A 12,900-nucleotide genomic window follows, 5' to 3' on the forward strand; every position below is an offset into this window, starting at 1 on the left:
TGTAGTAGTCAGTAAACAAACCTGTAGCAAGTGCTTATTATAGACATTACATAGGCATCTAGGCAGCACAGTGGATAAAGCACCAAGCCTAGAGTTAGGTAGACTCACCTTTCTGAGTTCAAATCCAGCCTCAGATGCTCACTAGCCAAGTAATTTTACTGTGTTTGCCTCAGTTTCCTCATCCGTCAAATGAGCCAGAGAAGGAAATGACAAACCATTCAAGTACCCTTGCCAAGAAAACCCCAAATGGGGTCATGGAGTATTGGATACAACTGAAAAACTACTAAACAACAGCAGCATATATACTAAACACTGAGGCTACAAGCATAAGCCAGCAAAGACAGCCCTGCTCCCCAGGCAGTCCTAGTCTAACGGGGAAAGATGACCAGCAAAGTGATGCTGGAAAGCTAGAAGCATGGAAGACAAGAACTGAGGCATCACACATGAGAAGTTCAGCAGAGGTATCTGACATACTTTATCACTAGATTTACTAAAGTTGGAGCCTAAATTTAACATTTAAAAAATTGTTTTAAACAGACCTAAAACAAACAAATAAAAAAATTGGATTCTGTTCCCACCTCAGCCATTTCTCAGAATCATTGATTTGAGAGTTTGGAAGGCCTAGTTCAATCACACAAAGGAATCCCCAGCATAATGCAGCAGTGACAAAGACATCCAGCCTCTACTCAGACCTCCAGGGAGGAGGAAGCTGCCCCCTCCAGAAGGAGTCCATTTTACCTTTAGATAGCCCTAATCCTAGAAAATTATTATGGGTTTTTTTTGTTTTCTATTTTCCTGACAACAAACTTAAATTGGCTTCTTTGCAAACTCCATCCTTTGCTCTTGGTTCTCTCCTCTGGGACCAAATAAATACAAGTCTAATTTCTTCCTCACTATCTTCTATCCATCTTCTACTCACTAGCTACTTGATCCAGAGAAAGTGGTTCTGGCTCCTTGGGCCTCAGTTTCCTCATCTGTAAAATGATGGTTGGACTACTTGTCCTCCAACGTCCCTCCTAGCTCCAGAGCTAAACTCTTGCTGCCACAGGATTCTGTTCTGATAATGAAACCTCATTCATCCCTAGTGGAACTCAAGCCCACGAAGATCTCTTTGAAAGACAAGCAGGATGTCCCCTGACTTCCCCTCCAGAGCAGGAAGGAGTCCTGATCACAAACAGACAAAAAAAAGCAAAACAAAACAAAACAAAACAAAAACACACCACACCACACCACAAGGAACCAATTTAGGAACTGGCTCGGCTAGTCTGTGACCAACATAATCCTGCCTTTGTATGCTGAGGATGCCTTTCCTCTATGGAACCGCTGTCCTAAACCAACCGCTTTGCACGGCCCCTCTCAGGGCCAGCAGGCCCAGATTCTCCCATTTCTCTCAACACAGCCTCTCCCTTGTCTCTGCCGAAAACGCAGGGAGCTGGGCCTTATGCTCTGCCTCGGGACCCTCTGGGAGAGCAGGAGCCTGTCATCCAGCGGCCTCCAAGAGAGCCAGAGACTCCTCCCGCCCCTCCCCCAAATCAGGGCACTCACTGCCCGATGAGGCCAATCCCACTTGCACCCATAGGTATAGAGGATGGGAAATGAGGGTCAAACGTGGGTGACAGGGCCCTAGCCAGGAAGCTCCTTCTGCTATTCCAAAGCAACACTGGGCATTAAAAAAGACGTCTCTAAGTTGTCAGCTTGGGGCTTCCTTTCTCTTCTCCCAACCAGGCACCATTGGTGACACGATGCTATTAAGCATGGCTTAAAGGATACATGCTGAGCAAATAGCAGAATACAAATGTTTAGTAAAACTGCACTCTAATTATCTCCAGATCAGCCTGACATCTTAGTTTTACCAACATGCTAATAGAGGATAAGTACATTTTTATTAGGATCACATAGCTTCTTGACAACCTACTGATTGTTGGGATTCCTAACAGCTTATGTAGTGTGCAAAGACTAGATCTGTGGTGTTTAACAACCAGCTCTCTGGGGCAACAATGTACACAAAATACATTCCTAAATTTAATCTGTGTTATTTACATTTTCTCCATCGCTTAAAAAAAAAACCCAAAACTTTACTTTCTGCCTTGATATTAGTTCTAAGATAGAAGGGTGACAAGGGCCAGGCAATCGGAGTTAAGTGACTTGACCAGGGTCACCTAGCTAGGAAGTGTTTGAGGCTAGACTTGAACTGAGGTCCTCCCCACTCCAGGCCAGGTGTTCTATTCACACTGCTACTCAACTGTTCTTCCATCACCTTAAGTCTGGACAATCAACCAAGCCCTGATTTCTGAGGCATTAATGTACGTGCTGAAATTTTGCAAACCAGCTCCAGCACACCACAGCCTATAAAGGATTTTCAGGGGTAGAAATATCAGCTCAATGAAGGCTGGCTGGCCCCTTCTGGGCAATATATGGTCTTAGAGAGAGTCATCTAGAATACAGAGAAGCCATGACTTGCCTGAAGTCACACAGTATGTTTCAGAGACAAGACTTGAATTCAGGTCTTTATGCCTCTCTACTCCTAAATCAGAGCTGGCCAATGCTGTGTGAGGGAGGAAGTGCTTCCATTGGGCTGCTGGACAGAGGAGCAGGGCATACAAAAAAATATCCCCAGGAGCTGCCACCGGGGCACATATGCCACGTCTTCACCAACATGGTCCTAAGTCATACCAAAAATGCCTACTCCTGTGATGGGAATTAGTATCTTGTTGGTTATGCTTTATGACATCCCAAACCACACCTGAAGTGTTCTTCCTCCTTGTCTCCCCTTCCTGGCTTCCATTAAATTCCACCTAAAACCCCACCTGCAGGAAGTCTTTCCCAGTACCTCCCTTTCTTTTTTTAACTGAGCATCCCCTATTTCCAATGCCTTCTTCCTGTTATTTATTGTTGTTTAATAGTTTTCAGACTGTCCAACTCTGTGTGAACCCATTTGAGATTATCTTGGCAAAGATATTGGAGTGATTTCCCATGTCCTTTTCCAGCTCATTTTACAGATGAGAAAACTGAAGCAAACAGGGTTAAGTGACTTGCCCAGGGTCACACAGCAAGCAAGTATCTGAGGCCAGATTTGAACTTGGGAGGATAATTTTTCGGGACTCTAGGTCTGGCATTCTATCTATCCACTGTACTACCTAGCTCCTCCTGTTGGTATTATTATCATTATTATTACCCTGAAGATAGCTTGTCTGTACATAGTTAGTCTCATGTCTCTCTCGTTACACTGTTAGCTACTTGAGGGCAAGGACTGCATCCCCAGCCCTTAGCACAGAACCTGGCACTCAGCAGGTCCTTCACAAATGTTCATTGTCTGAAATGACCTCCCACTTGGTTTGAACTCCAACACAATGACACTGAGAGTGCAAAGTAGATTTTCCCTCCAGGGAAACCCCTCACCCCTGCCATTCTGTGCAATGCTCATTCCCACCCACCAAGACATGGTGTCCCCTCAGTGTGCCGGGGGCTTTCCTCCATTTCTCTGGCCATTCTGAAGATATTAATAGAATATAGTATGACTCTTTAACAAAACTAACAGCATTGCCTGAGCAAGGACTGAAATTAATATATTTGGAGAAAATTAAGGTTGGTAAAGTCTTTATAACTAAAATTTATGATTAGCCTTTCCATGTTGAGAAGAAAATGAGTTTCAAGCATATTTTAACCTATAGAAAAAAAGCCTTCCAAGCCTGTTTGGTTGAGCTTTGATTTTTAAGTCAACAGGAATGAAGTGACATACATAAGGTTTCTAATACTATGGGGTGGAACTCTGGGACAGCATGAGGTTAGAAGAAGGTTAGTGACAAAACCACCCAGTGACCCAAGGTCACCAAGAGAACCAGCCAGGTCATCACCAAAGATGTCGGTTTCTTTTTTTTTTTTTTTGCTCTGGGGGGAGGGAGGGTATCATTGTCAATTGATTTTTTTAAACCCTTTCCTTCCGACTTGGAGTCAATACTGTGTACTGGCTCCAAGGCAGAAGAGTGGTAAGTGCTAGGCAATGGAGGTTAAGTGACTTGCCCAGGGTCACACAGCTGGGAAGTGTCTGAGGTCAGATTTAAATCCAAGACCTCCCATCTCTAGACCTGGCTCTGAATCCACTGAGCCACCCAGCTGCCCCCATTGTCTGTTGATTCTTAACAAGAATAAGCACAAGGAGGCAGGGAGCAGTCTTAGATGTCAAATGTTTGGATACATTTTAAGCGAAAGAAAGACAGTTCCCCATGCAAGCTGAACACAGGAGCTGTTTAATAAATACTAACTGACTGATATATTACAAGTCAACTGAGTCAAAAGGGAAAGGGGTCCAGTGCCTATTCACATATTACTGAGACAAGATACCCAAATAAAGAGTTATCCTGCAGAATTTGGCCTGATATTTAATTCTGGGAGTTTCTTTCCCTACCTAATAAATGTGAAACAAGCAATTTCCCAATTCCTCTTAGGCTAGTGTTAAGCCTTTTAAAAGAAAGGTATTTGGGGAGATAAGAGAGGTTACAGGAGATAAAACACAGGAAGTAACTGCAGTGGTAGAGTCTAGTTCAGCTCAGACATTTACTTTTTCTCTAGGTTTTTTGCCTGTTTTCCCAGTTTTACAGAGCTCTTGATTTCTCTGGCCATTCTTACCAACGGATGCCCCTGACCACAGCCTGGTTGGTCCTCTATAGCCCAAGCTCACATCCCAGGAAGAAGAGGGGAGAAGCCACTCAGAGTCAGGATTCCAACTTGGAGAGGGAAGAGTTGAAAAGATCCATCCACACCCCCCCCCCCATACCCAATTCCATTTTAAGAGAACAGTTTTCTCATTCACATGGTTTCCTCCTATTCTCATTGCTCTCCTTATGTCCCAGAAGTTGCTACACAACAGGACAAAGACTGTAGTAAAGGTCTGTAGTACAACCCATCATTGGTACCTTCCCTCTACTCTCCCCTCCAGACTCCAGACCCTGACAGTTTCTCTGGCTGCATCTTCCTTCCCACCTAACTAAATAGGAAACTGTCCTTATTTTTCACCATTTTGCACTGAGCAAGAACTTTGTAGGTGTGCAGATAGATTTTTTTCTGTCTTTTATGTGCAAAAGGGATTTTTAAGCACAAGATGTGTCCCATGGAATTTCAGGCATGGATACAATTGCAATTACCATGAGACCATGGGAATCAGCCATGAAGTTCCCTTAAATACTGAGCACCCACAATGCACCTTAAAATATGCCTCTTTTTTTTTTTTTACCAAACATTGTATTTATAGACAATTTTTTCAAGAACAAAGCAGGGTTAAATGAGAGGTCTGGTTTATGATGAAAACCTAAGATGAGGCATCTGGTGTATAAGGAAATCGGTAAAAGACATGGGGGGGGGGGAGGGAAAGAACCTGGGCCATGCATTCCTAACCTGACTAGTAAAAGGGTCAAATCTGCCTCAATTCAGTAGTCTTTTCTGACACTTAAATTTCTCAGTCAGAACAACAATAATCTGAGACTCAAAGATCCACCTTCTTACCCCCAAATATTCTTTTCTTCTCCTGTCTCTTTTCTTCAGGCTCAATCTATAGAGCCATGAAATGAAGGGCTAGATACCAGGAGACCTGAGGCAATGTAATAAACCTATCAGAATCATTGAGGCAAGAAAATTCAATCAAAAAACATTTATTAAGCACCTACCATGTACAAGTCACTAAGTTAGATCCTAAGAGAAATACTTTCTTCCTGCTATCTAGGCAATTTGGGCATTAAAAAAAAAAGGTTTGTGGGAACTGGCAGGTTTGGATTAGAGATTTAGGGCTGGAAAAGACCCTCCAGGTCATCAAGTCCAACTGCTTTGTTTTATAGATGAGGAAACTGGAAACCCTAACTTGCCTAAGGTCACACAGGTAAAAAATCTCAGAGGGATCTGAGCCCAGGTCCTCTGGACTTCAGAGCCAAGGCAGTGGTCCCCTCTATCAAGCAAGTCTCTGAGGTGGGGTCCCTGGGGAAGCTTCCATCTTCCCCCTCCCCACACTATCTCGGGGCAGCCTTCCAGGAGGTTTACCTGGTCTGATGGGGCTCTGCAGGCAGTTCTGAGAGGAGATGCTGGGGTGCACTGAGGTGGAGGCCCGGCTGCTGAGGTCCATGACAGAGGGAGCCGATGAGGTTGCTGGCTGTAGCCCAGGGGGGTGGGGGCTGTGGTCATGCTGAGAGGGGCTGGGGGGGATGCCATTTTCCGACAAGAATTCTTCCAAGTCCATATATTCCAACTGGAAAGTATCTCCGTCATAGGGTAGGGTTTTGTCCCACAAGGTGGGCCCCAAGAAAGCAGACTGGGGGACCATAGGGCTACTGTTGTCATCATCCAGCTTCTTCTTGTCTTTTTCTTTACCAAATGCTAAAGAAGAAAACAAAAGTTAATTTTTTTAAAAGGAAAAACAATCCTAAGTCTTTCCTACCCCACTAGTCTCTCCTCCCAAAAACACAGGGACATTTCTCATCCCAAATAACACTATCTCCTCCTGAGTTTGTCCTCAGTGGACCTCAGGTAATCCTGAGTTAAAAGTTCAGGCTGGATGCAGAGGTCTATCTGCTTTTCACAATCTCCCTATTTACTTTGGAAAGAGACAAATGCTTTACTGGATGGGCTTCAGCATGAGCTAAGATAAAAGCTCCCATTTTAAGCCTGATCCCCAAGTCCCCACAGTGGAGCAATCAGTTGCACAGTTGAGTTCTGGTAATATAAGAAATTTACATTTACAATAGGGAAGAATCTTTACTGTAATTACTTACAACCACCTTTAAAACTGGCAATATCCATATTTTACACACACATTCACTCACTCTACAGGTATAACTCAATTCTAATCAATAAGGCTCATAAAAAAATCTAGATTTACAAAACAAGTTAATTATTCAGAGGAGTTGTGTATTTGATAAAAGGCTTCTTTCCTCAGAAGAGGCCACCAAGATGATTTCTGGCGTTTTTTTTTAATGTTATTTGTACACAACTTTTCAAGTCACAGCTGTTGCTTAACATCGAGAAAGCACCAGCATGCACACAGTACTAGCACGTGCGCATGTTGCTATCTTGTATAGGCAAACACCTGATATTTCATTCAATCTATAACTGATCATTTGACATCTGTCCATTTCAACACCACCAAGTCCCCTAGGAGAATCTGGCCTCCTAAGTACCTGATTTCAATTCTCTAACCACCACCACATCCAAATTAATGATTAAAATTCCCGAACCCAATCAAGCGAAAATATATCATTTCTTGCAGGTCTCTCCCGCCCCCCCCCCCCCAAATCGAGTCAGGAGAGGGGATAAAGGCATTCTAAAGTACCTTAAATATGTAGCAACAAGTCTAGATTAAGCAAAGAAGGTACAAATCTCCTGAAATCAATTTTAAGAAGGGAGCCATTTATACGACTTTATACTATAAATGACTAGACTTACTGTTGTGATTAGCTGGGAAACAGAACGCAGAAGCCTAAATCGCAAATCTCTCACATTGCCAGCATAATACACTTTGCTGGCTGCAGACCAGAGAGAGAAGTACTCAGTGGAATCTGTCTCAGACTATCTTTCCCCAACACCTTTAACGCCAGAATGTCATGAGACTTGGTCTTATTTTACACGTGAGCATCCTTTTCAAGTCCTCTCCCACCAGGAAAGGTGGAGAGGGAAACTGACAAGAGAAACTGGCACGGGGATCAGCTTTCAACACAAAAGCCAGCCTCTCCCCCACTCCACCCCTTTCAACTTCGGAAAGTAAAAACGCCTCCTAAAAATCCGTCCTTATCCACACCTTCAATTACTTAATAAAAACAAAAACAACCAAGATCCCATTACTATGCTATTACGCTGCTCGTGGACTGTTGCCTGCAAACCTCGCTCCAAGAGTCCCTCAAAACCACGAAAAGTAGAAATTTACACTCTTACCTCTCAAAACTCCCCTCTCCCTCTGGCACCCTTTAACTTTACTCGTGAGAATCGCTAATCTGGGGGGAGGGGGGAACGACTTTTCTCACCCCACCCCACCCCTATTTTAAATTGCATCAGCTCCTACCTGCACAGCAGAACAAACCACAGAGGTTAGGCACTGGCTCCCAGAATTACTTAAAATAAAGCGGAAAGACGATTCGGGGGTGGGCGATGGAGGAGGAGGGGAGAAAGAAGGAAAGCGGGTGAGAGAGCCAATCCTCAATTGCATCCAAGCAGAGGCAGCACCGGGTTTGGCTCTGGGGAGTGCAGGAGAGGGTAGAGAGAAGAGGATGGGGAGGGTAAAGGGGGGGAGGGCGGTGAGGCCGGTTGGAGATACAAGGTGAGTGCTCAGGAAGAAAAGCAAAGTCGGGGAAAGCCCCAGCCCTGGAAGTCTCCTTTCTCCAATCAGGGGAACCCGAGAAAGCCAAGCATCGGCGGCGGCTCTCACCGTCTTCGGGGTGCAGGGGCAGCTTCAGGGGGTTCTCCAGCAGGGACTTGAGCACGCCGTAAGTGGGAGGGATGAACGTGGGGTTCAGGGGGAGCGGGCGGGACATTTTCTCCATCTCGGTGTACTAGGTGTTTTTTTTTCTTTTCTTCTCTTTTCTCTTTGCAAAAAAAAAGAATAAACCTCCCCCTCCCCCCGCCCAATCCCCCAATCCCAGTTTGTTTTTCCTCCCTCTGGTAACGTGTCCTCCTCCCAGGCGGTGGGGAAGCCTGGGGAGTGTAAGGGAAATTATGCTAATATATATTCAAGTGCATAGACAAACACACAAAAATGAAAAATACAGAAGTTTCGGGAAATAGCTGGTCCTCGGCAAGCGGCCGAAGTGCAAGACGGGCTCCTACAAGACCCTCCTCACACCCCCTCCTCTTGCAAAATGTTAGTTAGGTCGAAAATTGCAAAAACAGCGGAGAGGACTGGAAAATTTTAAAAATGCACAGCATAGCCTGGGCGCCCGCGCCCCAAAAGCCCGAGGCCGTGCGTGCTTCCCACCCCCACCCCCCCTCCCCGAGGCTGCTGCTGCTACGGCTCCGGCTCCCAGCTCTTGGTCCGCTGCAGCCCGCTCAGTGCATTCGGCAGCCCATGTGCAGGGACGCAGGCAAAAGTGACGTCAGGGCCCGCACCGCTCCCCCATAGGCGTGCGGGGGCGGGGCCACCACCACTCCCCCTTCCTCCCCCAGATCCCTGCCTCTGCCTCTCCCCTCCCTCCTCCGACCACCGCCGCCAAGATATTGAGTTTGACATCGTCGCCCGCGTCCTTCCCGGGCTTTCAGTTACTAGGACCTTGGGCGCAGGGTGGGTGGGATCCCGAGAGGTTTCCAAACTGTCTTTCCTAGCAAGTCCTTGGTGGGGGTGTGTGAGAAAGGGCAGAGGGTAGCGAGAATGGAGCGAAGAGGACTCTTGGACCTATCCCCTTTGGCAGCCCTACCTCCCGCCTCTTTCCCTGGAAAATCTCCTTAAAATTAAGTTAGGAAGAGGAGGGAAAAGGTGGAGCGTGGAGTGGAGGTAGGATCTGAGCTGGAGGGAGTCATTTTCAGGGCATTTTGGAGGTGTCTTAAGGACTTTATATGATGGACTTAAGTCATATACCCTACTGAACAGAGACCTTCTGGGCTGTGAATGAATGAACGAACGAACAAAGGGGTGCATCTCTTACGCGTTTTTTATGTGCAAAGCATTGTGCAAAGGCCTGGCTATACCCATAGAAAAGTAAGGCAGTCCCAGCTCTCAAGGGAGCTCTCATTCTAATGGGGGAAGCAACACATATGGAAGGTTTCAGCTTCAAATCAGATGGAAAGGTCTCATGGTCCTTAGGGTGCAGGGACAAAGCAGATGGTAATGCCTCCTCTTTAATGCCATTTCCACTGATAAAAACCCTATCCGTTTGTGGGTGATATTACCATGTCAAAGTACCCAAGTTGATCTGGGGATAGGAATAGGGACTTGATCTTTGACTTTATTATGCAAGAAATTCCTTCCATGTTCTTGGCAATTTACCCTCAGAACCTAGAATGTTGTTGTTCAGTGGTGTCTGATTCATCATGACCCCTTGTGGGGTTTTCTTGACAAAGATACTGGAGTAGTTTGTCATTTCCTTCTCTAGCTCATTTTTTACCAGTAAGGAAACTGAGGCAAACAGGAATTGCCCAGGGTTAGTATCTGAAGCCAGATTTCAACTGAAGTCTTCCTGACTCCAGGTTCAGCGCTCTATCCACCGAGTGACCTAGCCCTCACTTTCAAAGTGTTTGAAAGCCATAAAAAGTCCCATTCAAAGGGAATGGGCTTTTTTAGCATCCACTTTCTAAGAATTGTAGCACACTTGATATCTGTCAATCAGATTGTCAACCTATCCATTTGATGTCTGTCAATCAGCCCTTGTCTGTTGCAACCAGGATAGGTCCAAGAGGCTTGGGAGACAGTGCTTCAGTATTCATCCATTGGGATCATGAGAGAACATGAGAAACTGGGATAATATAAGCAAATTTTCTCTCATCTTCTTGCTAAAGCCAGGATTGAGATAGTCTCTTTCACCATGTTTGCAAAATTTGCTTAGTCTTATATGCTGGTGAAGGAACATGATTCTAATCCTGTCTCTGCCTCTGGTTAGCTGTATGATTCTAGAAAGGTCACTTCACTGAACCTCTATTCTCTCCTCCATAAAGGAGTTTCTATACTAGATGATTTCCAACTTGCCTTTTTAGTTTAGGTCAACTGCCTAAATTCCTATGAGACTGTATGGTCTCCAACTGTATCTCCAACATGCCTCAATGGAAACTTGGACTCCGTCCTCCCCCTCCTTCTCCTCATAGGTGAAATTTTTGCCCAATCTTCCTGGGTACCTCATCATGCCTTGGTTTGGGTACTCTCCCTAAAAGGAAAAATCTGATCTCAAACATTTATTAGCTGTGTGACCTTGAGCAAGTCACTTAATCTCTGCTTTAGTTTCTTCAACTGTAAAATGAGGAAAATAATAGCATCTAACTCCCACAGCTGTTGGAGGGATCAAATGAGAGAATTTTTTTTAAGATCTTAGCACAATACTTGGCACAGAGCAGGTACTATATAAGTGCTTATTCCCCTTCTCCTCTTCCTCCCTCTCACCTTCTTTCCAGGACCCCTTTGTATAATGTCCTCCTTTATTAGAGAATATGAGCTTCTTGAGGGAAAGGATTATTTTATTTTCCTGTGTTTGTGTGCTCACAATTTAGTACAGTGCCTGGCATTTTAACTGCTTAAAAATGCCTTCATCTGGCCATCTTTATCTATCTATCCATTTCTTTAGCTAGGAAGTCTAGAATGTCTATCTCTGAAGACCTTTAATAATCTGATCAGGATTACACACATTCAATTGCCTAAGGCAGGGACTAAATAATTATATTGAAATAAAGATGTGATCCTCCACCTTCTGAGTTCACAGGATCCCCAAATCTATGAATGGATAGGGCATTAGAATCAAACTGGATCCCATGGAGCCAAAACTCAGCCTAACTATACAATTGGGAAATCTTTAACAAATTATATTTTGGAAAAAAAAACACATAAACAAGGTTAAATTGTGATTTTCTAAGTCTGTATGTGACCCATAGGGATCCATTTCTATTTGATACCCATCTCAGAGAGTGAGTGAAGGACTTCTTAGTTCTTAGTCAAGTATTACTTTTGTAGAATTTGCTGGTTTGGATTTTGGCAATGAAGAAAGTTGGGGTTGCTCTTGGGGGGCATGGGTAGAACAGAACAGAAGGACTGGAGTGATTTTGGTTGTACATATCAGCATCTGAGCATCTTCTTTACCTGCCCATGTCACCATATAAAAAAGGTAAGATGGGTACTTTAAAAAAATTGATAATTATTTCAATATAATGGGTTCCCTTTTGTAATCGTATACACATACTATTAATATATTTTAAACCATTATTTGAAGGAGGGGTTGGTCAGTTATAACAAAGTGTCAGAGGGGCCCAGAACACACAAAAACTGATTTTGAACCCCAGCCCTAGAATCTTATCTAAACCAATAAGGAAAACTTCCTACAAGGACATATAAACATCAGACTGATCCATACATAGTCACTGGGAGTTGGACCCATTTTGATCATGAACTTTTTTGATAAGCTTTCTTCTGTCACTATATCTAAATCACAGCCCAGGAAACATGGAAATGACATTCATTTATCCTTGAAAATAGACACCCACTTCCCCTAGGGGCCTAAAGTAGCCAATGGGGGATAAATAGATGGTTAAGCAGTGTAGTAGAAACACCCTAGACCAGGGTGAGATGATATAGGTTCAGACCCTTGCTCCAGCACTTACTGGTGTGACCAAGGGAAAGCCCTTTAGTCCCGCTGAACATCATTTCCTCACTTGTAAAATGAAGAGAATACTAATGAAGTATGACACACACGGATGCTTTCCTTCTGAGATGATCTCTAATTTGTCCTGTTTTTTAATTGTACATAGCTGTTAGCATGTAGTGTTGCCCATTAAATTTCTCTCTTGCCCTCCATCCCTCCTTTCCTACCTTCCTTCCTTCCTGCCTTCTCTTCTGATTTTATTAAAACAATTCTAAGACAAAGAAGAACAACAAGGCATAAGCCCTGTTTAGCAAAGACTTGGCACTGGTGCCAGACGGGGCTTCTCCATTCCTCCTCTCCATTGCCCCTGAGGATGTTTTTGTATGACCCACTCCCCAGCCCAACAGTCCAATGCAAGCACTTTCTCCCTCTGCTCTCTGGGGTAGGGCTCACAGGCAGCTTGAATAGGCAGTTTGGGAACATGATCTCTAAAAGGTTTGCCAACACACTATTCTAGGAAATTGAGGTTAAGTGATTTGTTCAGAGTCACACAGCCAGGAAGTATCTTAGGCCAGATTTGAACCTGCAACCCCCCATCTCTAAGCCTGGTGCTTTATCCACTGTGCTATATAACTACCCCTCTCCCATTATATTT

General features: G+C 44.4%; 1 protein-coding gene across 5 annotated transcripts in view; it reads right to left on the minus strand.

The window, feature by feature from the left end:
- Nucleotides 1-9,059, minus strand: part of HLF (HLF transcription factor, PAR bZIP family member) — a 76,627-nt gene extending 67,568 nt beyond the window's left edge. For 2 of the 5 annotated variants that reach the window (XM_001363488.4, XM_007481847.3), the window contains exons 1-2: nt 8,402-9,059; nt 6,028-6,360 (exon numbers count right to left, since the gene is read on the minus strand). In XM_001363488.4, the coding sequence (XP_001363525.1) occupies nt 6,028-6,360; nt 8,402-8,516 (448 nt within the window). In that variant the 5' untranslated portion in view covers nt 8,517-9,059. Of the gene's footprint in view, nt 1-6,027; nt 6,361-7,425; nt 7,993-8,038; nt 8,365-8,401 lie in introns of those variants that run through there. The other 3 variants (XM_007481848.3, XM_056816561.1, XM_007481849.3) reach the window with 3 other exon arrangements.
- Nucleotides 9,060-12,900: the final 3,841 nt, after the last annotated feature.

The sequence above is a fragment of the Monodelphis domestica genome, chromosome 2 (assembly GCF_027887165.1).
Source record: "Monodelphis domestica isolate mMonDom1 chromosome 2, mMonDom1.pri, whole genome shotgun sequence".
Taxonomy (NCBI): Eukaryota; Metazoa; Chordata; class Mammalia; order Didelphimorphia; family Didelphidae; genus Monodelphis; species Monodelphis domestica.